The following is a 27,826-nucleotide window of genomic DNA, read 5'->3' on the forward strand; positions in this document are numbered from 1 at the left end:
AGATTGTAAGTGGGTCCTGCCTACTTGAGAAAGCCCAATAGCCCATTAGGGCTTGACCTCTTTTGTTTTTGCGGGACAACATGATGTGAGCTCGTGAAGGAAAATGAAAGGAGGCGCAGCAACAGTGGGGCTGCGGCGGAGAAACAAAAAATAAGAGGAGCGGCGTGCTGCAGTGAAAAAGAAGAAAAAAAAAGGAAGAGGACGACGGAACAGAAAGGGGAGTGCGTGAGTGCTCAAGTCCGCGGAAGCCGTAAATTATTTTTGCACGCCGTACGGAGAGAAACAGGTTTCTTTTTCTTATGTGTGTTTTTCACACGGAGATTTAACAAATTAGATTTCTATATAAGAGTTGTATTAGATGCTATAGGGAGTTATAGTCTTCATTTTTAGGGAACTCATTACATTTTTGGGTTCATCACATTGTGGTGGTTTAGGTAAGATCATTGTTACTCTTAGGGAGGTGATATTGGAGTTTTTTCAATTTGTTGAGAACTCAAGTTTTGGGCATAAACTTTAGTATTGTAAACTCTATATTCATTATAGTGGATTAATCAGATTTACCCTGTAGTTTTTTTCCTCTATACTGGAGGGTTTTTCCTCGTAAATTTGGTGTGTTTTCTTTCTACTCTTCAAGTGTTTGACATATTGCTTGTGTGAATAATGCTTCTAATTGGTTTTGGTTTTGGCTTAGTTTATTCCGCAATATTCCTGTTTTGGCCCCAACACTCATCACCAATGGCAACCTTTTAGTTAATTCCTTCTGCAAGTTCATAAACTATGGAGGCATTCTTTGGCCATTTCACAAGGCAATATGGAGAGCAGCAGCCAAGAGAAGGTTAAAGTGTTTATGTGGTTGGCTCTCAAAAATTGCACTTAGGTGAGGTGATGGCAAAAAAAGATGGGGAAGAGGATTGGGTGTTCTCTATGTGGAGCTGACTCAAAGTCCATTTCCCTGTTAATTGTTTCTTTTCCAAAAGTTTGTGGTTCACTCTTAAAACTCAGCTCAAAATCATTGGTCGGCCAAAGGACATTAGAGATCGATTGGCAGCTTGGAGGCGAAGGAGAGCCTAGGGCATTCTTAAGAAAGGATAGGACCAACTCACTTTGGCCATATGTCGGCACATCTGGTTAGAATGAAACTCCAGAGTTTTTCTTCATAAAAAGTCTTTCATCAATGCAATCCTCCACAAAGCTCTTTATTCCTTCATTTAACGGGGGAGCCTGTGTTAAAAAAGCAAAGACGGTCACCAAGCACTTGTGAATCTTCTTGGTCCCCGATGCCAAATCAGAATATTTAGATGGTCTGTGGCTGTTCTGTTTTTCTAGGATGTCATTTGTTCCTTGGCATCTTACTCTGGGAATCACTGTAATTCAGCAAAGCTGTAAATTTTGTTCATATTAATATAATTGGGGGAAGTATGTCGCTTCCTTTATTATAGTTCAAAAAATATACTAAATGCAATGCAAATTGCATTTAGTATGCTGTCCTTCCTACCAAAGTTGGTTAATCCTCACCTGTCATCCCCCATCACCATGTTTGTATCATCACGTCCACCACCATGTTTGGCGTAGCATCAATGTGGCTGAGGACCCATGGGTCGATGCCCTCCTTCTGCGTCTTTGACCGACTACGGTTAGTGTCGAGGCTGAGGAGGGCCTACATGTCTGTGATCTTATGACCCCTGGGGGGGGGCAATTGGGATGAGATTCGACTGGCCCAGTTCTTCGGGAAGCATCTAGCGGAGCGGGTCCGGTCCCTCTCTTTATCAAGGAGTGGTGGACCAAATGTGCGGGTGTGGAGTTTCTCTACCAGAACCAAGGTCAGGATGGGCGATCTTTCCCGCATTCTTAGGCGGGAGTACGAGCCTGGGCCGGACTGTGCTTGGATCTGGCAATTGGGACTCCACTCGAGGGTCGCGTTGTTCCTCTGGAAGGTGGTCTAGGACCGCCTTCCCACGAGAGCTATACTTGGAGAACGCGGATTGAGAATCTCATTGGAGTGTGGGGTTTGTGGTGTGGACGAGACGGTGGACCATGCCTTGTTTCAGTGTACATGGGCTAGGGCCACTTGGTGTCTGGCAGGAGTCCCACAGGTGGTGTGGAGCCGTAGGGACCAGTTCTTACAGGCCATGCATCAGGGCTCGGTGTCCCCGGTGCTTCGTCAGGAGGCGGTCCGAGCGAGCTGTACTGCCTACCAGATCTGGTTGGCCAGGATTGCTCGTATATTCGGCGATCGACGTATGTCGCCGAGACTTGTGGTGGAGAGTGCTCGCGATCAGGCGGCAGAGCTGTGTCACACCATCCCTGTTGGAGGGACTTTAATAGCTCGGAACATCTGGGGTTCCCACTCTGCTTCGACAGTATCCCGTACGGTGTTTTTCACCTGAGAGCCTCCACCCCCGAGTTTCCTCAAGGTCAACTTTGATGGGTCAGTCCTGGACGGTGGCATGAGGGAAGGTGAGAGTTTTGTTATTCGGGACCCGTCTGCCAGAGTTATGGCTGCTGGGGGTAGTCAGTTATTTGACACTTCGGTTCCGAGTGCAGAGTTGAGAGCTGCTTGGGCGGGCCTTCGCCATGCCCGGTGCGTGTTACAGGCTAGGTCCATCATCCTGGAGGGTGATTCAGCCATCGTTATCAGTTGGATCCGGGGGGGGTTCAAGGAGTTACGGTTGTAACCATCTATTGCTCCGAGATATTTGGGCTATGGTTAGGGTTGGAGGGGCCTTTCAGGCCAAGCATATTTACCGTGAAGCCAATGGTGCTACGGATTGGGTAGCTGCGTATGTAGCTTGTCACTTCGGAGGTACCTTATGGACTGAAAATGGAGAGGTGCCTTTGGTACTCCGAGATATCCTAGTGTATCTGTACCCGCCAGGTATGATCCACCCGTTCTAGCAAAAAAAAAGAGGCTAAAAGCTTTCCATCAAAGAAGAAGCCATGGGCCCATTGGAACGGAGCTCAGAGCAGCATGAAAAGGTATTACCGATACGATACGCGTACTAAGGGCTGAGCATATCCTACTTGAGAAGAATGTAGCTACAGTAATAGATTGAATCTGGGAGGAGGGGTGAAGGGGGTTGTAAATCTTCTGCTAAGCGACATCTGGTGGATAATGGATAAGTGCAGTGCCTTTTAGGCCATGTAATGCGTATCGAGAGGCGAATAAGACTGCTGACTGGGTCGCCTCCTATGCTCCTCAATATCTAGAAAGATCCTTTGGCCAATAGAAGGTTTTTTTTTAATTCTGTTGGCCGCACTCAGTAGTGTGAGCAATCGTTGGGTACGTTGAAAATTATAATAATAATAATAATAATAATAATAATAATAATAATAAAATCCGCCAGCATGGGCATTAAGCTCATATTGTTTCACTAACGCTGAAACGAAGAAAACCAAAATGATGGGTGAACTGCCTATAAATGGAGGCTAAAAGGGTGTGCTTAGATTTCCCCCTCCCTCCTCATTAGATAATTTTATGAGTGGTGGTGCCATCCACTCTCTCCTCCATTCCTCCTCCCTCTCTGCCACCTATCACTGTTCCCCTTCGTCCTTTCCTTTCTCCCATCACCACCACCCAATGCACCCCATACCCCACTTCAACTATTCCCATTACCACCAACACTAACTATAGAAACATCGACCCACCAAATTTGTCAAGGAAAAGAGGAAGCAAAAAAAGAAGAAGAAGAAGAAGAAGAAGAAGCAAGAACTAGACGGGAAGAGAGACACAAAGCCCACCAATTGGTTCCTTCTAATGGATCCCTTGCCTCCATCTCCAATTCCCTTTGTAGCACTCTCTCTTTTCCTCCTATTTCTCCTTTCTAGTGGTAATAGTTCTTGCTCCAACCCCTTTAACCTAATTATCCTAAACTTCTTCTTTTTTCTATTTAGAGACTGGATCTGGAAAATTCTTTGATGTTTGTGCTTACAGGGCTATTGGTGGTGGGCGGCACCACATTCACATTCGCGAACAAGTGCGGCTACACGGTGTGGCCGGGGATCCTGTCGAGCTCCGGCAGCTCGGAGCTCGAGACGACCGGGTTCGAGCTGGCCGCCGGCGGTTCCCGGTCGTTCCAGGCGCCGACCGGGTGGTCCGGCCGGTTCTGGGCCCGGACGGGGTGCACGTTCGACGGCGACGGCAAGGGGTCCTGCGCCACCGGAGACTGCGGGACCGGGGAGGTGGAGTGCAAGGGCGGGGGGGCGGCGCCGCCAGCGACGCTGGCGGAGTTCACCCTAGCGAGGCCGGCGTCGGCCAAGGACTTCTACGACGTGAGCCTGGTGGACGGGTACAACCTGCCGATGGTGGTGGAGAGCCGCGGCGGCGCCGGCGCGTGCGCGCCGGCGGGATGCGCGGCGGATCTTAACCGGCGGTGCCCGGTGGAGCTGAGGATCGGGGAGGGGGAGGGGGAGGCGTGCCGGAGCGCGTGCGGGGCGTTCGGGAAGCCGGAGTTCTGCTGCAGCGGCGCGTACGCGAGCCCGGCCACTTGCCGGCCCTCCTCCTACTCCCAGATGTTCAAGTCGGCGTGCCCCAAGTCCTACAGCTACGCCTTTGATGACCCCACCAGCACCTTCACCTGCTCCGGCGCCGACTATACCATCACCTTCTGCCCGGAATCGCTGCCGAGGTATGCATCAACACTAAAAAAAATGAATGAAAAATCTCGATCAAAAACCATATAATGTTCGTTTTGCTTGCATTATTGCAGTTACAATTAAAATTTTGTGAGTCTCATTCTTACAATTAAATCGTTCTTGCTCATGAGAACCTGGATTGCTTTTTCTTTTTCTTTTCTCTTATTTTTTTTTTGGGTATTTGGTTGCCTTCTTTGTTCATCTTTGTTCGTAAATTTGGTATTTAGTATGACAAGTGCTCAAGTAGAATATATGCTTGCAAACGGTGGGTTCCTCTGCATAATTTTTATTTTTCTTTTGATTTTTTTTTTGTTTGCTCTCAATTGCTTTTTCTTTTTCACTGAGCTAAAGATGATAAACAAGAGGAAAATAACAAAGTAAAAAAGAAAAGAAAAGAAATAATGTAGTGAATAGCGATGATGATCTTTCCACTTTGTTCCTCTTGTTTTTTTTTTCACTTTGTTCTTTTCCCACATACCGGTTTAGAAGGTTTTATGACATGGTTGGGTTCAGCTTCAGCCAAGTAACTTGGAAGATGTGTATAAAGTTTGGTCGTTTTTATGTCTCAACCGTGCTTTTAGTCTTTTTTATAGAACTTCCTGTTAGGTAGTTGATTTCGTTAATCAGCCAAATAAACTGGAAAAGTGGCTTTTTAAACATCAGTACCTTCTTTCCCTTTGCTCCACTAATAAAAGGTCTTGTATGGGGGTGAAGTTTAGCTGCTATCTAGGTAGCACTATCTAGTTCATTATGATGCTATTTGCTCGGTATGTGTAGCACTCAGATGACCTTGATGAGTGAGACGTATTTCCTAAACGAGAAGCCGACAATTATTAATTAATTGTCTAAATTTTAGTAGATGTTTCAACAATCCTGACAATATTAAACTATATATATATATATATATATATATATATATATATATATCTATATATATATATATATATATATATATATATATATATATATATATATATATAAAGAGGGACATATTTCCTAAACTATAAACATACAATGATTAATTAATTTTGTAAACTTTAATTGATATGCATCAACAATGGAAACAACATTATGTCCGGATGGTAGTATTTGCATGTATGGTAGCTGATTTCATCACTCAGCCAAGGAAGCTGGAAAAGGTATCACTATCTTAACAGGTAGCTCATTAAATTAAGTTGATGATTAACTGGTTAGCCACATCATCCTAATTTAATTTTCCCCTGAAACAATCATTAAAGTCAGAACCGCTTGTCCCACCTTTTTTAAAGAAAAAACTTTGTTCAGTCTGTAAGATATTGTTTGGTGGTTGTTGAGTTCATGATTCAGCCAAGTTCGGAAACTGGACTTATATTGTTTGAATTGTTAACTTATTGAAATTTGTTATATGAATTGATCAACATAACTCACTGATTTCTTTTGTTGTCATCCAAAATAGTCAGAAATCCTCTACAGATTCTCCAACTCCAAAAACAGGAGGAGGGGTGCTGTTGGAAGATAACTCTTGGCTTGCAAGCTTGGCAACTGGGGCTTCTCCTCCCACCACAGCGAGGTTGTCTTTCATCCACCAATCCCTGGTAATCGTCGCCACCATGGCTTGCATCCTATTGTCGCTATAGCATTAAAAATTCTTCTAGTTCCTCTTCTTATCCACTGCTCTCGCTGTCTCTCTTTGAGGACTGGTAAAAAGGAGTTTCCTTTTAAAGAGAGGTGATGATCCCGCAGCCTTATCGAGGAAGAGAAGTTTGACTCGAGTCAAGTGATGTAAGGCAATGGTTTTGTGCAACTATATTCTATAGATTTCATATTGAGTGTTGGTTAATTCATATGGTGAAAACAAAGATGTATATGTATAGAATAATGTACGGTTGGTGCTTTTGATGGTCATGGGGGGCGTGGGGATGTAGGAATCATGGGGGATGGCTTTTACTCTCCGATTCTTTTTTATGGGGTGGAGGAAAAGAGTAGTTCTGTTAACTTTAGCAACTTGGGTGATGATGGTGGTCAGCTGGTCCTCTGATCACCTTGCTGCAGTGGACCCATAGGTGGTTGGATGCAATGATCACCCTTATGGACTACTTCAATTATCTTTGTTTTTAGTTCCCTTAATTTTGTTCTCTGTTGTTTGGTTGGGGAAGGCCCGGAACTATATAAAATAGTTTTCCTTACTCAGGACTTTAAGATATCTGTCATGTTATCGTTTGAGCTACTAATTGCAAGTCAATTGGCAGACTTTAATAAAAATTCGACTTGAATGATGAATTAATGGCTCCACAAGTTAAATAAGTATTGGTTAATGCAGTTCATGGATGTTATGGTTGTTTTGGCCTAGTTTCAAGAAAGCCAGTTTAGATTGTAAATGCTCTAAATGTTTGTTTTTCTGAAATTTGCAAAGCTAGCGCTTCTGAGAAAAAAAGTTATTGACAGTCCGATTTGTAGCTTGGAACTTTGCACGCGGAAAGAAACGTCGTCAGAGGATGTTGGCTATGAAATGAAGGGACGATGCTAAACGCGGAATGGGACGAAATCGCTGCCAAAAATTTTTACAAGGCGAAAACAAGAAAATCATGCAATCTGAAAGGTCGTGCAACGGGAGCAGATAATTCGACGCTCTCGGTGGATTGGGGTGGGTGAAAAATAGGATTCACGAAGAGCCCCTAAGAAGCTGGCCTACCCAAGACATGGAAGATGCACCACTGCATCGTCCCTTGGGTTGGCTGGGGGAATTTGGAGTTCTTATTCTGCTCTTGTAGCGCTCAGGACCATATCCATATCTTAGGAGCCTTCATCCTTTGGCTTTCTCAAGGTGAACTTCGATGGCGATGTTAGCGAGATTGAGGGCAGCGGAGGTGCAGAGTTCGTCATCAGAGATTAAGAGGCCCAATTGGTGGGAAGGGGGGGCGTTGGATCTTCGAACAGATAGGCATGGGAGGGCGTCTCCTACACAAGACGTGTGTTGGGAGCGGATCGCATTATCCTTGAGCGGCACTTGGCCACGGTGATCGAATGGATCCGGGATCCGGGCAGTATCGCTGGCGGGTTGCGATTGATTCATGATATCCGCCAACTTTTGAGCGAGTGTTCCTCCCCCCAGGCCACTCACGCCTATAGGGAGGCTAACAATGCGGCTGACTGGGTGGCATCCTTCACAGCTCATCACTCCGGAGGGTTTCACTTGGGATACCTATCCTTGGTTCCATTATCCTTGTATTCTCTTATTCTTTTTGATCTTATAGGCTGCATTCACACTCGTTGTGTGTGAGCCGCTATTGTACCAAAAAAAAAAAAAGTCGAACAGCCCACAAGGGCTTCCTACACTTAGTTGATAGGAGCATTACGCACCCACTTCATTGGCTCCTAAAAAATAGTAAAAAAAAGATATTATTTGAGTTTTTTTATACAATCTAAAATCTATCTAATACATAATCGATATGAGATTAAATATTCGCCAGGTCCTCATGAGGCTAACTTTGACCACACGATCCGAAGATGGCAATCGGATCCTGACTCCGCTGCTTGGCCTTGAGTTTCTCATCAACCTCTATGGAATAACCTCTAGAACAGCATGCTACTCGATGTAAATCAAATATAATGATTCAAGGTGCAAAATAAATACATCGAGTAGTGTACTGTTCTATATGGTACTAGAATATAGATTTTGAGATTGATGGTTTGCATGTTTGAGATTCTAAGGACTCTCAATATGGCCATGCCGATAGGGATGGTCGCACGCCTCGAACCAGATAGGTACAGGACCACCTCGTGCCGCCTCCACCGACGTTAGTTGAGATGCGGCACCACCGGCTTATCGGAGCCCAACGGCGGTCGCTCGTGACAATGAAATTAGGTTCTCACAGTGAACTTGGGGGACCATTAATTAGAGAGAGTCACATGCAAACCTTCCAGCAACTGCAATTTGGTGCCAAGTCGCACTCGAGGTCCGTCGTCATTACGTCAACTAGGACTACCCTAGACATCTTGGACTTGGTCTAGAAGCAAACAATATCGCCCGCTGCAAATCTATTACACCAGCACAAGGTGACACCAAAGAATTAAATATAAATTAGCTTCATATCACTCCAAATCTGTTTGCTTGGTGGGGGTGACGATGTTAGTCGATCGTATGACATGGGATTCCAAATCATTTACCATAAGATTGAGTATATTTACAAGCTTGCACAAGATTGCCATTTTTAGATTTTTTTTTTATTTTATTTTTGCGACTATAAAGTGCAAAACATTCACTTTATAATTATATCATATAAATTATAAATTGAATTGTTTACCAACCGCTGCAAAAATACAATTTATGTATTTTTAGTAATATAGAGAGTGAAAATTGATGTACTTTTTGTTTGATAATCTACGCTTATGAATGTCAAAATAAAAAATAAAATAGCCCATGCTTTATTTGATGAATGGTTGTCTATCCCATTTATGATTTATCATTACCATTTGGAGTAGCTTCAAAATACAAATTAAATAGAAAGAGTTATATTTACCAAAAAAAAGAGAGATGCATGTAGAAATAGAAAGAGATTCGATAAAAATGATCATCCACCCATGACGATTTTATATTTCTGCTTATATAGATACAACATACTGTACAATCGGCAGACTTACACACTAACTCTAGCAACTTGCTAGCAGACTCTCTTAACAAATTCAAGTTACAGATGGATGTGTAATCTGGTCAAAATATTGTAATCCGGCCATGCTAAGTTTGAAAATCAAAAAATAGTACATTCCGGAGAATACTAGACACTTTCACCTGGACCACCTACTTCACCTCGCCCACCCATAGGTGGTCCTCCGAGTGGTTGGCGATAAAGAACGCTATCCAATCAGCCACCCCATTGACCTTCCGAAATAGATACTGCGTCTGAATAGCCATCCCATCGCAAATCATGGCCCAAATGGTGTGAATTTTTCTAAGCACCACCACTTTCTATTGGTTTTAACTTGAGCAAAATGTTCGCGGCAAGAAGTCGACTGGGAGGTCTTATGCTGTCCATCCACCACCATATGTCCTAATATGCCGCCAACCCAATCCAATTTATCTCCGTGTGCATCCACGCGTTCGCCTCGTAAAGTTCATGCTCTCTCAATCATTGGCAAAACGTTGGCCTTTCAAAGGAGTCTCCAAGACATGTAGTCTTCTAGCTTTTCGCCAAAGTCCAGTGCGAAAACGAAGGAAAGGAGAATGTTAATAAAGTGAAAGAAACCCGGGAAAAGCTCGAGCAAGTAGCCTCAAAGGGCTCTGGATAGGAGGAGGATTCTCATTCTTAATCGGTAACAAGCTTTGTGCGGTGCTCAACGCTGCCGTCGCAACTTGTGTGTAGTGGGGGGCTGCAAGGCTTGGAAACAAACAAACAAACAACCTTTAGGCGCTGATGGTGTTGCCTTTATGCGTTTTCCGCGGCTCTCTTCGTCTCGAGGCATTGCCAAACCACAGGGCTAAGAAGGAAGAGGACGCCACACCATACCATACATGAACCCATCTTAATATTTCAACGGACGGTGTTTTTCACGTTCCGTTGTAGTCTAGTTGGTTAGGATACTCGGCTCTCACCCGAGAGACCCGGGTTCGAGTCTCGGCAACGGAAGTCGTTTTATATTTTTATTTACTTTTTCTTTATTTTGCGTTTTGTGTTACTCTCAGCGTCTCCCCTGAATGAATAGAGTTATATATATCGAGAGAGAGATTTTTTATTCACTTTTTTCACCGTAAAGTCACCTGGGAGTCATTTGCCTGTGGGTATGTGATTAAAAGGGTATATCATCATTTATTATTTTCTACGTCAACAAGAACGGAATTCAAAGAGATTATCTGATAGCAAGTGACTCAACCAAAGGATCATCACGCAGATGAAAGACCACAGAGCGAAGAAAGCGATGCCACACCAACTATGCAATCCTAGCATCCTAGATCTATATTATCTTTAGATTGGAATCCAACACCACTTGCAGGCATTCATAAACTATACTTTCCCTTCAATATGACGAGAGAATTCCAAAAAGTCGATGAAAGCAACCGCGCCTAGCATTTCCAAATGATGGCACTTACCCATCAAGATAGGAATTCATTCTGGACCAAGCAATTCGCAATTGATTTCGAATGCACGAGATGTTGAAACGTAGCATTGGAAGTCAAACAAGGCACCTATTGCATTCCTCAATCATCTTGATGCTACTTGAACGACCATACTTTTAGGATATTGCTATTTGGCTATGACTATGATGCCTGTAAGATATTTGTCTACTCCCTGGAAGCCACTTAATGAGATTTTAATATGCATAATTTTGCATTCAGAGAGGATAAGGAATAATCTTCTGCGTAAAGGTTCCAGGTGCAGTGACCCATCATTAGTGACCAAGCAATATAAGATCAAGAAAGAAGAATAATCAAAACTTGTTCAGTTGGCACCCACTTATGGATGTACTCAAGAAAGATGTGTAAACAACAATGAAGAGACCTCCAGTAGGCGTAACACTCAGATTTTCAAGAGTAGCAAACTGTGATTCTTACTCTTAACTAATTCAAGAGCTAAAGTTACCACAGTCGAAATCGCCTTCTCTTTGTACACAGACGGTTATAACGTGACAAGCAAGGATGTCTGCATTAAACTTTCACATGAAGTAATCCACACAACTAGGACTAAAGCACTTCACCAATGCACGCTGCAGAATTTACCAAGAAATGTAAACCTAATATAGTGGTTCCAGAACTAACATTTCGGCCGTTTTTGTTCCAAGCTAATCAAAATTAACAGGCTCATGATATGATTAATAATTTTACCCATTGATGATTGATCTTAACCATGAAGCATGTCAAGAATAAGAATGACAATAAGGAGCCCAGCAACTGCACAAAAAAAAAATCTTAATTTCTATATACTTGTTCTGATTAATAAAAGTCAAAATCATGAACACAACTTCCTTTGCAGACCTTGCATTGACGTTCGAAATGACATTACAACGAGAGATGACAGGGTTGTTCAGGTTCATGATGAGTGATCTTTACCAACAAAGGGTAGCAGTGATCTTTGAGATAGTTGGGCCACGAGGTGTCTCTACCTTCTAGGAAATTCTGATGAAGATTCCACACTCGGCTGTCATATTTCTCAACTAATTCATATTGCAAGCCAGCCTCCATGATATTTTCTAAAAACTTGTCCAGTGAATCACCTCTCTTAGGGCTGAGAAAAATAGCTTCAGAGCCCTCTGAATATTTCAACAAGGATTTGACTATACGAGCAAGGCTTTCATGGAATTCCTTAAAGAAAGTACTACAAACAGGAAATATGCAAGTCAGAAGGACAAAAATTGAACATAACAGAATACTGTACATCATTACAATACCTCATAGAACACGATGATCTAATAGTTGCAAACAGTAAAAAAAGAGTTTAACAAGTAAAATAAGAACTTCTATAAGGAAAAAAAGAAGATTAAAATGAGAAAAGACCAGACAAATTTATGTCTGTATGTCAGTGAACAATAGACCAGACATGTACTTGTCAAAGGCGGAAACAATATACCAGACATGACAAACTGCCACAGGACTTCTTAATTATGTTGTTCTAATAATTTCTTTCAAAACTAGCGTTAAAATCATCCCATGTGCAATTTCTACCTCCACTAAATTTGCATCAGGACAGTGAAGAAACATGGCTGTAGAACAACAGTGCTAGAGGTTATACCTGGTGAAAGCAACTAGCATTTGATAAAATAAAAGGAGCTAGAAGAGGTGCAGGAGTGAGTTTTCTGAGAGATTCTAAAGCAGATTGAAGCACTTATGAAGCGGTGCGGAGTGAATTCCTGGAGATTCTATCACAGGTGCTGCACCACAAATATAAGCTTCCTGCGACTAAGATTGATAATTTAGGCATGGGATTGTTTGGAATGGGTTTCTGACAAATAGGTGTTTCTATCTTTGCTTTTAGCATCTATGCTATTAAGATTACAAATAATGCAATGTATCGTAGGCAAGATAGGCATATAGGGACCATTCCCTCCCATCATACACTATCTGGAACATTATTACTGCCTCTTGTTTCAACTACCTTGTAGCCCATTAAATTATTTCAGAGCTCCACAACCAAAAATTTCCCATCTTGTTGAAAAGATACATTGTGCATGATCCATATTAAGGGGACTGTGTGTCTCTGTGCAAGTGTGCATTTATATTACATGGGAAGTATATGCCCTTGATGATGTATTACAATTGGCTGTATAGTATTTATGTACTTATACAATTCGACATGGGAAGTATATGCCCTTGATGATGTATTACAATTGGTGTATATAGTAAATATGTACTTATACAATTCGACAGAGAATGCGAGAGAAAACCATAGATTTAGTCAACCCTTACCTTGAGCACAATATTCTATTTCCATTAGTTATGGATCAGTGACAACAAGGTTCACCAAACTGAGTATATTACATTGATGATGTATTAATTAGATTCATAAAAGAGCGGATGGAAACAATGTGTCCATGGAGCAGTCGGTTATTACTACATGGAGTGTGAGGTGAGGGAAATCTCTTGAAGATAGCAGCAGGGCTAGAAGCATTTATAGCTTGCAGCCTTGTAGCAAGGAGCAATAAATGGTCTGCAAACGAAAATTACTAAGGTGAGACCACCAAGGTTAATCTTTTCAAACAATGTGATAAAGGAGCACATATCAAAAGTCTTAGGCATTTAACTATAGACCACGGTCTGAATCATGCCTTCATCAGGGTGTCAAGAGGAATGTAATACATTTTACATCAAGGGAAATGAACAAACATTACAACAATCTTAAATATTCGATGGATTTTGTGCAGTTATTAGGACTTTTATGCAGCAGTCTGATTTACATTGTTCCACGAAATGCAGTATGCTCAATCTGCATTTTAAGTTAAACATGGAACAAATATTAATTCATTTTGTCAAAGGGCGAAGCATATGAGTTTCTGGTTTAACAGCAAATTATATTTCATTTTGCATGTCAATTTGGTTGAAAGGTAAGGATTTGAACATAGAACTGTACAATATAAACTATAAAGTATAAGCGAAAAGGCTCTTAGTATGCCAGCACAGATGAAGGTGTCACTTTGCATGAAAGCTATTGCCTAGGATTTCCCACATTAATGTTTGGACAATATCTGAAAAGATCTATATTTTTTATACTTTATGCACTAATATTTTGTTTGTAATATTAATAAAATAATGGTTACATAGCCAAAATGAAAATCTTACATATTAGAGTAGCATTCAAAATTTCAAATCTTCATTTCCTCAACAACATACTATAACAATGGGAGAAAAGACAAAATAGTGATTATGAAAAGCAGTGGAACTTACCAGTCACTTGCAACAATAATATCAAAGGAATTCAATATATCTGAAGCTGGCTCTTCATTCCAGTGCAATGTCATTGATTTCACTTTTGTATTCCCAAAAGCTCCAGCATTGACACTTATGTTACGCTGAATATCTGAATGTTAAGGAATCAAGTTAAGAACTCAAACAGCAAACATTAGTTTGGCAGATTCTACTAATGGCAAACACTTGGGATTGTTTTTAGTAATGACCACCCAAAAAGATTTCACAAGACCAAGACAAATGGCATTGTTGACCACTAACACATTTGAAAGTCCTAAATTTGATTAAATTCTCATATAATTTGAATTAAGGTCCGCAATCTCGGTATTAGATATTGTACCAGTAATATCCGCAATCTCGGTATTAGATACTGTACCAGTAATATCTGCAATCTCGGTATTAGATACTGTACCGAAATATTACCGGTTTGGTACGATGCGAGTCAATACAGTACAGTATACACCTTGCGCTAAAACAACTATCAAACTATTTTTCTCACTTTTTATATCGGTATGGGTCAGCCTACAGTTCAAAATGAAGAAAATTCCTAGCTAAATGGTGTTTGATGATCATCTCATGGGCTTCAGCTAACAGCAATTACTCCATGTCATATAGAGTTAAACTCATGTTATTATAGATTACTGTTATGAACTTATGATAATTTAACTACAGCAGACTTCAGAGAGACTTATCCTAATACAACACCTGCAAAGTTCGGATAAGCAATACATAACTTTAGAAGTATCTTGGTGCATTTTGCTGGACAACATCCATATATGCTACCTTAACTATAAAAGAAAATGGAGCATTACCTTGCTGGATAGGATACAATCAACAACCTGTGGATTTCCATCAGAAATTACTACCTCACAAGCATCTGAGCTTGCTGCAATAGCCAATCCAGCTAATCCATAGCCTGATCCAAGTTCAAGTACTCTTTTGGACCTTCATAGTAACATTTGTTTCAGTCAAGAATCATATTAAGTTAAAAACATATATATAACTTTTCAAGAAAATGTAGAAAATGAACACAGGCCTGCTTTCTTTGGCATGAAGTTTCTTCTGTATATATTTACGCTCAAGTCTTAGTGACAAAATGGATGGAATTTTTGAAAGAAAGCTTTTCAGTTTGAAAAACTATTCATTTTGTGCCCAATTGATGCAGAGACAATGAATTCTCAAAATATCTTGAAACTGGTTTCTAGGTATTTTGAACAATGGTCATCATGATGTAAAGTGCAGATTATTGATCACCATGCATTTAACACGAGGTTATTAAACAAAATTACCCTGTGAACAATAAAGCTTTAAAGCCATCCTTTCCGCACATACATATACTGTACATAAAAAGTGGGGAGGGGAGGAAAGTGGGGATAGAGATTTGAATTACTACCCTGCAGGTCATATGATTGACAACCCAAGTTGCTGGTTACGATTAAGAATAATTAAATGTTTAAAAACCCAAATTCTCTGGAAGCATCGCATTTATGAATCAAGTAGAGATCGAGAATAAATTAGAGACACTGGGTGATATATAAATTACAAATTCACATCATAGATCTAAATATGCATAAGGAACAAAAGTCTAACTAGGATACATCTAAACCAAGGTTTGAAGGATCACTGTGTTGGCCTCATAAAGGCCACAAGACATTATATTGACTGACAACTGATACAGCAGGATACGCCCGATTTGGCAAACTGCGCCTAAACTGCCTGGATCGTTGTAGAATGAGCCCAAATTGATTAGTACTGATTGGGACTCCTTTAAAAAACTACCCCACCATATGAAATTGGGAATTGCAGCTAGAAGTAGTAGGGAGTTTCTCACAATGAAGATATGCACCTTTGAAACTTGATTCACTAGTAGGTAAATCTTTTTATTCTTTTTCTCCTTTATTTGAGATTATGAGAGGCTAATCCCCACCTTCTATCCTATACCAACCCCATCCTGAGGCTGACTCCAACAATAATTGAACCCCTGTCCCCCTACCCAAGAGGCAAAGGTGATATCATCCAAGCAGGTCACTAGTATGTAAATCATTAATTACAAGCTAGAACATTGCTCCAGTTGTTAATGTGCAAATATAGTTGTTCCATGCAATTTTTATAACAAGTTATATAAAATTATGTATTGCATATTAAAATGCATGTCAAATAATGATGAAGAAGCTTCAACACACACAAATAGGATGATTAAAGCATTTAAATCAATAAATTTACCATATCTATGCACAATCTGGGCATTAAAATAATAAAACATAAAGAAAAAAAAATTGAGGCCAATAGCCATTCCAAGGCATACAGAATGGCAAGCTGTCTTGGTATGGTATGCGGTATGGCACAGACCATACCAACAAAGGATCAGTATGGCCCCAGCAGCAATACTTAAAACATTGATCTAAATATATTTCGAGTCAATATGTCTTTACCTTGCCATGAAAGACTTACATTTGTAAGCAATATGATGAATGAGTGCAAAACCCTCTTAAGGAAGGTCAATATATGTATCCAAGTTAAGTCATTAACTAGAACAGATATATAAGAGTACGAACCAAACCAGCAGTTACCTGTAGAGAAATTTGCTAGTGTTTCCTCTCTTCCAAAGGGGAAGAACAATCTTACGAAAATTAATCGCAAAGGTCAGGAACAATTCAAGTTGGATAGTTTGTGATGCAGGGATCTGAGGTGGAACGGAAATTCTTTGTGGGGAGAGGACATCTTCACTTCTATATTATAAAGCTATTTCATTCTTTTCTCTAGACAAACATCATAACCTCTCACAAGTTTCCTAGACAAGGATCAAGAGAATACTATCCTCGTGAGCCTCATCCTCATAAATACTCTCACACACACCACAATAATAGTGATACTGACCACTGTTACTTGCGTAACTTAATAACTATGTAGTACTGATGAGCATCTGCAACTACCTTGAACTGTTTTGGTAAATAATAGCTACTATGCTACTTGATGTAGTTGGTAACTGCATTGGTGTTATACTTCTTTCATGCATTTCACTCTAACACACTGCGAAGTTTCAACCTAAAATTACTAGAACCATGTATATAAATCCAATAGAACACAATATACTCCAAAAAGGTGTGTAATAATTTTTCCTAGCTTCTTTTATTTTCATTTTCTATTTTCTATTTTTTCATTCATAACTCAACAAAATGAAACTACTAAAAACATCAGTCCATCCTTGATTAGAGTGTAAATCTTTAATATTTGGCGAGCAATTATAGTTTAAGTTCTGTTGTCTAAAAGATTTTCTAAACAAGGTAGTAAGTTAATACCAAACCACCTCTTGACCTACACACACAGACAGCCCCAATTAACCAACCTCTTCCCCTCTTCCATCTTGAATGTTGATTAGATCACCTCCTCACAAACCTTTGATGTGTCCCCACTCACATTGTGGATGACCATCTGCTTACAAAATTTATGATCCCATCCCTTCCTAACTCCGCCCTAAAACTCATGCTTCATCTCCCTTCTGTCTGCAGCACAACTACGCGATAATAAAGGTCGATTGGAAGCTAAAATAGTTAGGAATGCTTGTGGGGATTAGAATGGACCAAGAGAGGTTACTTTTAGGGGCTTCAAGAGGGGTAGCAACTTGAATGGACACAAATCAAAGTTGATGAGGAATAGGGGAGAGCAAAGCTGAGAGAAATGTTACTGAAAGGATAATAGCAACATAGGGAAGGGTTAGAGAAACAAATTTTTTAGATCCAGCAAAAGGAATAAAGCTAGTGATTGCGTATGCAGAGAAAGGGGTCAGTGATGGGGGTGGGGACTAGGGAAGCAGGAATTAAGATGGAAGAGCAGACATCTAAAGAGAAGATAGGATGGAAACCACTATACAAAAAAGAAAGGAACGAAGAGATGGGCTTCAAGTTTTGTTTCTCATATACCTTCATGAACAACTCTATGGGGCTCCTATCTTATTGATGACCAGCTCTTTACATGTGTGGTAAGGTATCATGCAGAACGTATTATAGGAGTCCGAACATCACATGGAAATGACTGACAACTCTTTTGCCTTACATGAACCAAACTTCCTTGCAGATATTTTATGCATGTCAACACCCCAAAAGGGTGCTTTCATAATTTCCATGCTAGACGCATATTCTTCTCATATGCCCATGTAGTTGTGCATGTGTGATGTATGAAATGGATAAAATTAGGGGAAAAAATAATGCAGTTCATCTGGGTGAAAGCAATTAATGACAACAAAATCCTAATTTCATCTTTCATTGACCAAAGTACTTTTAATAATAGTGAAAGCATATCATGTTTTTCTAACAAACCTGAACATGTCTAGGTGGCTTATACAGAAATAAGCAAGGACATCTTCTGACGGCCAACAACCTGCAGGCAGGGAAGAAAAAAAGAGAAAATATTCAGCCTTAAACGGATCGCAAGTAACTTTGTGTTTAGGATCTCAAATATCATATGGAAGAAAATTTTACAATAATAAGGATGGTAAAAAAGAAAAAATATCTTGAGTAATAGCATTATGTTGATTTGTTTATTTTTTTAATATGTAGTATCAGTTGTTTGCTGATTAAATATAAGCAGCTCAGATAAATAGAACCCATAACATACGTATCAATCTGCATAGGCAGACTACACTATAGATAAAATGCCTAGGAAAGAACATACATGATGGCCAAACAAGCAATTGGAAGATGAAATATGTTAGGGGAACTACATGTATTGCAAGTTCAAACCAGAGATCCCATATGAAGCTTTGTAGTACATGAAAATTAGAAGCATAGATAAGATTGCATGCAGTGATGAATGAAAGCAAGTGACAATCATATGTAGATTGCAGGCCAGGAACTATATATGTACTACTAGAAAAATGGCGGTTACATCCACAAACAATTTGATGATTTTTTATTACCAGTTCCCGTAATCGTAAATGTCACATTCAGAGGACACAATCCGTGTGTGGCTTGCATTATATAATTCTATGTTCCCCATAAAGTTGAATTTAAAAAACCAACATAGTCCTTCTCCCTATTGAGAATTGTCAACTATTTGTTTGTTATAAAGATAAAATCATGTTACTTGCAAGCATGAAAAGTTAGGTTAAGATGTTTTGATAAAAATCCCTGATTTACTGCATCCCATTTTTTTATGAGATGTGCAAAATCTACAAAAAAACTGTAAAGTCACTGACATGCATGGTACTTAATTTTAGCACTTGTGCAGGCAACAGTCTGTTCTTGAGATGCGAAATAAACATGACAAGTGCAGTAGCCAATTACAGAGTACTAACAGTATCAATTCAGCCACTCATGTCTCATTCTACTAGATAGAAGAAAAAGAAAATAGTGTTATGTATTGTTGCTCATGCTTATAAAGAATGCTTCTGTGACCAGAAGATGCATAAAGAATGCTTCTATGACCTGCAGATGAGATCTCTAATGAATGTAAATATCAACTAACCAGCAAATGAACATTATATTCAGATGGATCAACATCAAATAAAAAAAGGAAACTGACAGTCATTTGCTATATACTAGGATTATCGAGGAACACTGCTTTCGATCTCCATAAAACCAATAGATGAGTGCAACAGGATTAGAGAACAACTAACTCTATGCACATTTGGTAGGACCTTTCATCAGGCTTCATGATAACTTACATACAAGCCCTGTTGTGTCAATGCTATATCCCGTAGAGATCTGAAAATCATTTAGGTCAATGCAGTCTTCCATTCTTTGGCTGCAAGGAAATGCCACATGAGAATAGTAACTGGTCATATGACAAGTATTCTTATATCTGAAATTAAGCAGCGGTATTGTTCACATAGCATACTGGCTACTTTGAAGAGCTATGTAATAAAAGCTCTACTTTATAAAGAGATAACAGGTCATATTATCATAATACCAGAAACTTCTGATTAAAGTAAGTAATTTTAGTCAATAAATGAGCTAGAAGGGTACCAAATACATATTGCATTGTTTGTCTTAACATTATTACATTCTTCTGTTATGCATACAAATGCGCTAACTACATCAAATGATGTATTATTGGATTATAATCAGTTTAGTTCTATTATACCTTCTAAGTTTCGTTCCTCAGTTTATATGATGTCCAAGCCCTTTTTGGCATATCGTGAGTCTTTTTTACAGGAGATAGAATCATCATATATCCATTTTTCACTATTAGGAACCATGAATAGGGCACTTAAAATGATACCATTCCATATGTCTTCCAAAAACATAGCACTAAGATAATACAATATGGTAAAAATATAACTATACAAAAACATACTTGGAGAATGCAATAGGCCAACAAGGGTGTACCAAGTGTACCGGTCAATACACTTTGTCAGCATGGCAAAAGGATAAGATATCCCACATCGACCATCAGTTGAGGTGGGGCCAGCTTGTGGTATTTTGAACCTTTATTTAGAGAATAAATAATAAATTTTTTTATGCATTTTTTGTCTTTACGTAAATGTGATTGAAAAGAGAAGTTAATCGATATCAAAATTTCCAAGGTACATAAGTACTTACACCATAAGCACCAGCAATTTGGACAGAAAAACTTTAATACTTACACTAAAGTAAGATTTGGAACACTTGCCACTGGCAACTTGTAACAAATGCACACATCTCTGTGACCAGCTAGATCTTTTGTTCTGGGTGAAGTGCCCAAGTCTTCTGATAAATGGCCCCTTAGTGGGTGACACGAGATCAATTTAAAGCCACCAGCTGCCTTTCTGGATACGATTTTGGTGCTCTTTTGAGATGCATGATCTGCAAACCATAACATGTAAGCAGGGCCAGCACTAGGGCAATAATTCTAACCTCCAATATTCCCACCATTATCGGGTCATCAGAAGCTCAATAACCATATATATCGTTTTACCAGCTGTTATTAACATTTGCATACTTTTTTTTCTCTCTTTTTTTTTGCCCCTAAAAATTGTTGACTTGTTATAGCAGGCAATTTTTTTTAGGAAAAAAAAAACCTTCTATCATGAAATAAGGAGCGCTTTTTATATGGAATATTTAATCTCTTAAATACATCAAAGAGTTAACGAGAAAGATGTTGTCTTTTCACAATAAGCTTTTCTTTTCGATTCATCCACGCGAGTCTAGCTTCCTCTGCAAGAAATTGAAAGCATCCCCGAAATCAGGGTTCATGGTGAAGCAGGCAGGCTCGATTTACCAATAACTAGAAGCTGTGCTTGCAAGTTGATGCTATTGCTGGTGCGCTATTAGGGGTTACTCGGACCGATTCAACCAAAGCACAATATGCCTCGATTCTTGAAAGCAACAGAAGGTCTCCTCCTGCTTTCAAGAAGTTCTTGCAACTTAGATCTGCCTAGGATTCTAAGAAACTGATGCTAAAACTACCACCTAAAAATCAAGAAAAAACAAGAAGAGAGGAGAGAGAGATGGGAGACGGAGGGAGAGAGCGAGATGGAGAAGAGAAAGAGAGGAAGGGGGTACCGGGTTCGGGAGAAGAGCGAGAGAGGAACGAACGGCGAAGGATCTCCCACCTTAGAGATGCTGGGGATGACGGAGAGCCAGAAGCCTTCTCCATCGTATCAACACGGTCGTGATCGGAGGTCGATTCTTAGCCGGGAGGAATCCGGCGGTGAGCCGGCGAAAGATCTTGATCTTGCAATAGGGTGAAGGCGTTGAGGTCTGTCCGCTTATTAGCACTTATTTATCTAATTTATGCACTTTTTTATGTTTAAAAAAAATTAAAATAATAAAATATTTAACCTTTTTTTTTTTTGACACAAAAGGTGTTATGTAAACTACAACAGGAGGCTATTCAACATCTAATAGTCCGTTTCTTCGACTTCCAAAACGGTGATAGAATCCACGTCAGTGGCCTTTTTTTTTTTTTTTTTTTTTTTTTTTTTTTTTTTTTTTTTTTTTTTTTGTGGTGCGGAATGTGTTCTTCTCAAGAGAAACTCAACCATAGTGATCAAAAAAATTTAGAATCCGAAGCTTGATGTCAGTGAGATGCGGCTACTACATAACATTTCTAGTATTTTAGAAAAGTGCACTTCCTCTCAAACTACTTATATTTAAAGAGAAGCAAATAGTGCTGCGAATTAGATGGCATTCTTTAAATGTCATCATTTTGAAGATTTTATTTAGAAAAATCACGTACTGGTTTTTTCTCCTTTGTATTATTTTTTTTCTTCTAATTTTATAGACTAAACCTATGCCCGTTGGGTGTAAGTTGCCATTGTATAAAAAAAAAAATGGTGTTAGAATCCACCCCATCACATCCATACATATGAGGAGGGCTACTAATATCTTTAGATTTGAATAATTCAATGATTCTAAAAGCCTGAAAATAATTAAACTACAAGTATTTTTTCTCTAATGGATTCATCTCGGTGCTGCCACCTGGTCAAGAAATATCACAATTTATCCTCTCACACAAAAGTTCTGATGCGTTAAGATTTCTTTTTTTAGAATTTTTTAATTTTTCTTGTTTTACTGAATCAAATTGCTCAATTTTTTTCCTTTTATGCTCAATAAAAAAATTGATATTATACAATCATATATAAATGCAAAAAAAACATACCTATGTATGTCTATGTATATACACATATAATTAGGTTAGGTTTTTGGTTTTCAAGTACAAATCTATTTAAATCCATACATGATCCAATAAGACTTCAGATCTAATTTTGGGTTCAAATCAAACCCAATAGTTTATTAGATGTATTTTTCATAACCAAATCTTATTTTTTTTTTTTTTATCAATTTCGAATTGAGTTAGTAGGTTATCAACCTCCTAGGTATAATAGTTGGCAACAATCCTACAAGCCGTATCAATCCCCTTCTACTACATTGCAAGAGAATTATTCATGTGTCCATAATAGCAGCACTGTAACATCACTCTTAAATAATATAATCCAAGAACTATATCCAAGTCTTGAAATCAAACATATGATCATTCCCTCTCCAAACCTAATGGTGCATCAACTCTGTTATATCAAACTAGGTCCGGAGTTACATGCAATTTTGCACTTACTATCACACAAACATTGGAAGAGACCACCTTGTAGAAGGTCTAGTAATCCAGTTCAGTAAAACGAGAACAACCTAAGAGAAAACCCTCATATACTTATCAACAAGCACTGCCATAGCTAGAGATCATTTTTTTTTTTTTTTGGGTGATGAACATAGCTAGAGATTGGTAATTTCAACTATATAGCATCTCCAGTTCTTAGCAACCAAACAAGCCACACGAAGACAGTCTGACACACGGGAATATCTAAAAGAACACACCCAAATAGATGAATGCTCAGAGTTGAATGTTCAAATGCTTTGTCTCATCCCCTGGCGTCAAGGACAATGTGGTCTCGGTCGATTTGTTTCCATAACTCACGGACACCTTGTACTCCCCTAAAAATCCAATAAAGCTATAGGAACCACGCTCGTCGGTGGCCCCTCTTGCTTCCTTTGTTTCCCATTCTTGGAGGAGACCATCCACTGCATCTCCTGCAGGTAGGTTGTGAAAATTTCCATCTGTGAGGCACATTTGATAGCAGCCATATGGATGGATCGCAGTCCACAGCATTATTCCATTCACTGATGGGTGGGAGAACCCTTCTCTTAACACTTCTTCCAGATATATAGCCTACAAGAAATTCAAGGAAACAAGGATTACATTACTCGAACCACAGTAACAATACTCCACTAGTTCTTGACATTTTTTTTGTGTGTGTGTCAGCTGAATGGTTTTCTCAGTTATTCCCATGCAAATGGACTGGTCCATAATAATTCAATGATTCATAAGTTTTTATGATATGTTTACGGGTCGGTTCTTGTTTCTATATGAGTTTTTTTGATGTAAAGAGAAGCAAAAAAGAGCCCCGGCTTTTATTGGAGATTAATCGTATTTACAAGATGAGGAGCAGAAATGAGTTATATTACGAACATATCAGAATAGGGAATGTTGATGTCTGTAAAAAGAAACAGTGGATGAAAGAACCTCATCTAGATCAACAAGCAAGCAGGAGTTGATATATAGATATATGATTCTTTTCTGTCGAAAAAATCTTTAATTTTTAGTATTTTAACTCTGTTAGACTAAAACTTTTGGATTCTGAATTGTTGCATGTATTCAGATTATAACAGAACTGCTGAAGTTGTGATTAGGAATTAGGACAGTGTCTTTAGTTTATTCACATGAATTTCACACCTGTGTTTGCTGATCGAAGCTGTTGCTTATGTCAATCTCTGTTAACCAAATGGGAAGCTTCAGAGTGGCCAACTTGTCCAGCACAGCTCTCATTAGAGGGAAGTTTGGCTTAGAGAAATGTCCCTCCAGTCCAATGCCTTCCAAAACACCCCCTCCTTCCTTGATCTCTTTCAGCCTCGACGCATATGAATCGACGGTCGAATTCACATCGTCGCAGGTCTCGATTACGTTGAAATCGTTCATGAACAAAGTAGCGTAGGGGTCCGATTGTTGCGCTGTAGCGAAGAAGTCGAAGGTAGCATTGTATCCGAGACGTTGTTCGTAGAAATCGAAGTGAAGCATCTCGTTGCTCACGTCCCAGTGCACAAACTCCCCTTTGTATCTGGTCAACAGGCTATCGATGCGAGACTTGACGGCTGCCCGGAGCTCGTCGCCGGTGAGGTTCTGCACCCATGATGGAGTGTACTTGGGGTCCTCCCAGAAGATGTTGTGGCCTCGGGCCACAATCTGGTTGGCCCTGACGAATTCCAGCAGCTCATCAGCCAGAGTGTAGTTGAGCTTCCCTGGCTCAGGCTCCGTGGTGTACCACTTGAGCTCGTTCTCAAAGACTGCAGCATTGAATCTCTTTGCGAACCATGCCTGCAGTGGTGAATCAGCCATGAAACGCCATTTTTTTTTTTTTTGGTTAGATCACTCGAATTCTATCAGCTGAACCAATTTTAATCCACTTGTTTGCTAGTTGAATTGGATGGAACGAGAAGAAGAACCTGATACGCTGTGTTTCCTAAGATAGTTTTGGCTATTGCAGAGCCAAATGGGAAGTCTTTGGAGAGCTGCTGGGCTGTGACAGAAGCTCCAGTGATGTGGTTTCCTTGCGAGTCCGAGACGTGAACTGTGGCCACACGCTTCCTTTTCTGCGAACAACAGGAGGCCCAGCTGCCGAGTTACAGACTTGTTGGTCGAGAAGATCATAGATGTTATCATAAACAACACCTCAAAAACATGAACAAATGAAGCATGGGAGGATTACTGTTCTGATTTTTTCTTCTTGCTGCGTCTTCCATTGCTCGACCGAGAACGGTTGCAACGATGGGCTTGTGACCGAGATTTCGATTGCATTGTTCGCTTCGACATCCTGCAGAGAAAGACTGGGATTATATTTGTCTGATAATTCACCATGGAAGATTTTGTGTGAAAAGTTCTATGGTTGAGGCACCTGGAAGTAGAGAATTGAAGTCTGAGAGGGTGAGTCGAGGACAAAACCTCCCTTAAGAAAGGACCAGCAGCTACTCTTGGCCGATGCAGTTCCTACACATTTTGATGTTGAAGTTTCTGTAGATAGTCTTGCCTTGAGAAGAGTTGAAACTGTTCCTTTAATCTTCACCCAACCTATGAAAGATAGCATAGATTAAAGTTTCCACAAAGTGGCTTCTACACCATTCCAGTTACAGAGTTTGGCATCGAGCATGCATTGTGTGTAATGAGTAAAATAGATTTTGTGAATTTAGAAACTGAAATCTTTTTTGAAAAATTATACCAGCTAATAACCGCACTTGGACTCTTGATTGTTGCACTTTTTTTTCTTAAGCAAAGAGGGATGGGAAGAGATTGACTTAGGAGGATTACCAAACCCATTGAAGTCCTGATTGCATAACTTTTGAAGGTTATAATTTTTCTCATACCGTATCCGGTTTAAATGTGTCAAAGCGACTGGCTTAATAGGTTCCAAATTGAAAGAGATCCGAGTTTGATGTCCCAAAATGCTAGATCAAACTTATTCTGCTACTAATATTTTCGGAACCAAGACAGACAAGAATTTGTTAATATGACAGCAGGCAAAAGTTACAATAGGAATTGAGATCTAACTTTTTTTCAAATAACTAGTATATTTTTTAATATATGGAAAGATTCATCATCTCTAACTAGAAGATAAATTTAATTTTCATTAGTAAAGTCAGATCTCACTAATATAAGAGTAAATCTTGGATTTTCTACATTAAGAAAGTAAGAAGGATGCAAATTCTACTGTCAATTTTTGTTCTTCCATTTTGTGAGGGATTTAAATCAAATCCCTCACAAAATTTCTTCTCTCACAATCGGATTAAAGATATGCGGATGTACATTCTGTTAGTACGAAATATATGTTTAGAAGAAAAATAACCTCATAAAGGTACGCAAACTCAAACATTTTGTTAGGAGTTAAGCTTTATGATACAATCACATAAATGTTTAGCTATTTGTGATTATCATCATACTTGAAGGACCAACCTTCATTAGTGCCCAATTTCCCACCACAACAATAATATGTGTTACCTATATACTGTCTCTGCAATTATTCGACTCACTTCGTGCTGATATAATAGGTGTCCATATATTAACTAACCGATCGATCCTAAAAGCTTATGTCGATAAGAAAAGAGTCAATAATGTATGTATTCTAGGCTTGAGACCCATCCTCATGTTCAGCCCGAATCACACACGTAGAGGAATTGAATCTTCGTTCGAAAATGAGGGTAACAGATAACCGGGGATAGTTAGGATACTCTGTATTAAATCGCACAACAGTTGATGTCGCATGTCATGAGGATGGAGTTTATTTTACTTATGAGTTGTTGCATGCAACTCAGTTGTGATTAATTCTGTTCTTATTAAAGTATCCAAGAATAACTTTGTGAAGGACAATTTATTCAAGAGCCTCATCCTCGAGTGCAAGTTTTATTGAACCATAGAGAACACGATAAGGTTATGGAGGAAGAAGAGCAGGTCAAGAAGACTTACAAGAGAAAGTGTATCGTGTAGTCCCGGTTAAGTTGTCCAGTACAAATGCTGGAGAATAGACCCCAGTCTCCATTTTATAGTATGTCATTGGAATCTTCCCTGTCCTGTCAGCCAGAATTCCTCCATCATAAAGCGGAGCTTCAGGATAAGTCTTGCACTGGAAATGTCAGAGCTCCATAATTAAACATTAATCTTAATATTTAGTGATCTGTGTTTAGATTTAAATCTTATAGCCAAATCATAGGACATGGTACTTTATGTTAACTTCCTAATGCAGTGATACCATCAATAATACTCATGATTGCAATATCAGACTTATAAAGATATACCTCAGTAGAAGCATAATAGTCGTACCGCGGTCCGTCTGAAATGAAAGAAATATTGGTTCAATGATTGCACAGAGACTCGTAGAAGTAAAAGGGCACGGGTGGAAGACCACAAACCATAAGAAGCACCAAAGGCAAGTTGCCACTGGAGAAAAACCCAGCTTAAGAGCATCAAAAGAGCTCTCATTTCTCCCACCTTTGGTTAGTGACTTGCAAGAAGAGCTTTCACGCATACACAGACACACACAGCTCACTCTCTCTCTCACTGGCTTGCAGTGCTCTTCTTGGTCCTCTATATAGCAGTCAAGTAAGAGAACGGCTGGGAAGCCAAGGAGGAGGAGAGGCCCGAAGCGTGAGGAGATTGATGATGGTGTCATGGTGACTGGGGGACGGCTGGGGAGCCATTGCCGGGTGAAAGAAAGAAGGGAAGAGGGAGGGGGATAAGTTCACATGGGGAACAGTGGTCCTTTGTTTATGATTCGCCCGTGCCTTGGTCACATGTTGTCTTGATGAA

General features: G+C 39.7%; 3 protein-coding genes and 1 non-coding gene across 8 annotated transcripts; 2 read left to right on the top strand and 2 right to left on the bottom strand.

Annotated features, from left to right (window-relative positions):
• The first annotated feature begins 3,437 nt into the window (after nt 1-3,437).
• On the top strand, nt 3,438-6,804 carry LOC103706157 (thaumatin-like protein 1). The gene is made up of 3 exons (XM_008790174.4): nt 3,438-3,827; nt 3,932-4,625; nt 6,068-6,804. The coding sequence occupies exons 1-3, from the start codon at nt 3,755-3,757 to the stop codon at nt 6,246-6,248; spliced, it is 948 nt and encodes a 315-aa protein (XP_008788396.2). The 5' UTR covers nt 3,438-3,754; the 3' UTR covers nt 6,249-6,804.
• Nucleotides 6,805-10,162: 3,358 nt separating this feature from the next.
• TRNAE-CUC lies at nt 10,163-10,235 on the top strand. The gene has a single exon. It is a non-coding gene; the product is annotated as a tRNA-Glu (tRNA).
• Nucleotides 10,236-11,412: 1,177 nt separating this feature from the next.
• LOC103706158 (calmodulin-lysine N-methyltransferase) lies at nt 11,413-21,702 on the bottom strand. 5 transcript variants are annotated; one of them, XM_026804316.2, is made up of 8 exons: nt 21,484-21,702; nt 20,586-20,784; nt 20,338-20,427; nt 19,665-19,744; nt 18,319-18,379; nt 14,832-14,947; nt 13,982-14,114; nt 11,413-11,918 (listed from the first exon to the last, which is right to left on the bottom strand). In XM_026804316.2, the coding sequence occupies exons 1-8, from the start codon at nt 21,575-21,577 to the stop codon at nt 11,603-11,605; spliced, it is 1,089 nt and encodes a 362-aa protein (XP_026660117.2). In that variant the 5' UTR covers nt 21,578-21,702; the 3' UTR covers nt 11,413-11,602. The 5 variants fall into 5 exon arrangements, with proteins under 5 accessions (XP_026660117.2, XP_008788399.2, XP_038973632.1 ...); XM_008790177.3 differs by having other exon boundaries at nt 20,329-20,427; XM_039117704.1 differs by having other exon boundaries at nt 20,329-20,427; nt 20,586-21,321; nt 21,534-21,659.
• A 1,169-nt stretch (nt 21,703-22,871) lies between these two features.
• LOC103706159 (endo-1,4-beta-xylanase 5) lies at nt 22,872-27,749 on the bottom strand. Its single transcript, XM_008790185.4, has 8 exons — nt 27,430-27,749; nt 27,316-27,350; nt 26,987-27,143; nt 25,425-25,597; nt 25,239-25,343; nt 24,976-25,122; nt 24,209-24,847; nt 22,872-23,644 (listed from the first exon to the last, which is right to left on the bottom strand). Exons 1-8 carry the CDS (start codon nt 27,497-27,499, stop codon nt 23,309-23,311), a joined length of 1,662 nt encoding a protein of 553 aa, XP_008788407.2. The 5' UTR covers nt 27,500-27,749; the 3' UTR covers nt 22,872-23,308.
• Between the last annotated feature and the right edge of the window lie 77 nt (nt 27,750-27,826).

Source organism: Phoenix dactylifera, chromosome 2, assembly GCF_009389715.1.
Source record: "Phoenix dactylifera cultivar Barhee BC4 chromosome 2, palm_55x_up_171113_PBpolish2nd_filt_p, whole genome shotgun sequence".
In the NCBI taxonomy this organism is placed as follows: domain Eukaryota; kingdom Viridiplantae; phylum Streptophyta; class Magnoliopsida; order Arecales; family Arecaceae; genus Phoenix; species Phoenix dactylifera.

What these genes read in the sequence shown, in the direction of transcription:
- LOC103706157 (XM_008790174.4), top strand. Translation starts at nt 3,755, where the DNA reads ATGGATCCCTTGCCTCCATCTCCAATTCCCTTTGTAGCACTCTCTCTT. An exon ending in CCTATTTCTCCTTTCTAGTG is followed by an intron (nt 3,828 to 3,931) that starts GTAATAGTTCTT and finishes TTGTGCTTACAG; the next exon opens with GGCTATTGGTGGTGGGCGGC. An exon ending in TGCCCGGAATCGCTGCCGAG is followed by an intron (nt 4,626 to 6,067) that starts GTATGCATCAAC and finishes CATCCAAAATAG; the next exon opens with TCAGAAATCCTCTACAGATT.
- LOC103706158 (XM_008790177.3), bottom strand. Translation starts at nt 21,577, where the DNA reads ATGGAGAAGGCTTCTGGCTCTCCGTCATCCCCAGCATCTCTAAGGTGG. An exon ending in TCGCTCTTCTCCCGAACCCG is followed by an intron (nt 20,785 to 21,483) that starts GTACCCCCTTCC and finishes TATGGTTTGCAG; the next exon opens with ATCATGCATCTCAAAAGAGC. An exon ending in AAATCCACAGGTTGTTGATT is followed by an intron (nt 14,115 to 14,831) that starts GTATCCTATCCA and finishes CTTAACATTCAG; the next exon opens with ATATTCAGCGTAACATAAGT.
- LOC103706159 (XM_008790185.4), bottom strand. Translation starts at nt 27,499, where the DNA reads ATGAGAGCTCTTTTGATGCTCTTAAGCTGGGTTTTTCTCCAGTGGCAA. An exon ending in TACACGATACACTTTCTCTT is followed by an intron (nt 25,598 to 26,986) that starts GTAAGTCTTCTT and finishes TATCTTTCATAG; the next exon opens with GTTGGGTGAAGATTAAAGGA. An exon ending in TAGGAAACACAGCGTATCAG is followed by an intron (nt 24,848 to 24,975) that starts GTTCTTCTTCTC and finishes TCACCACTGCAG; the next exon opens with GCATGGTTCGCAAAGAGATT.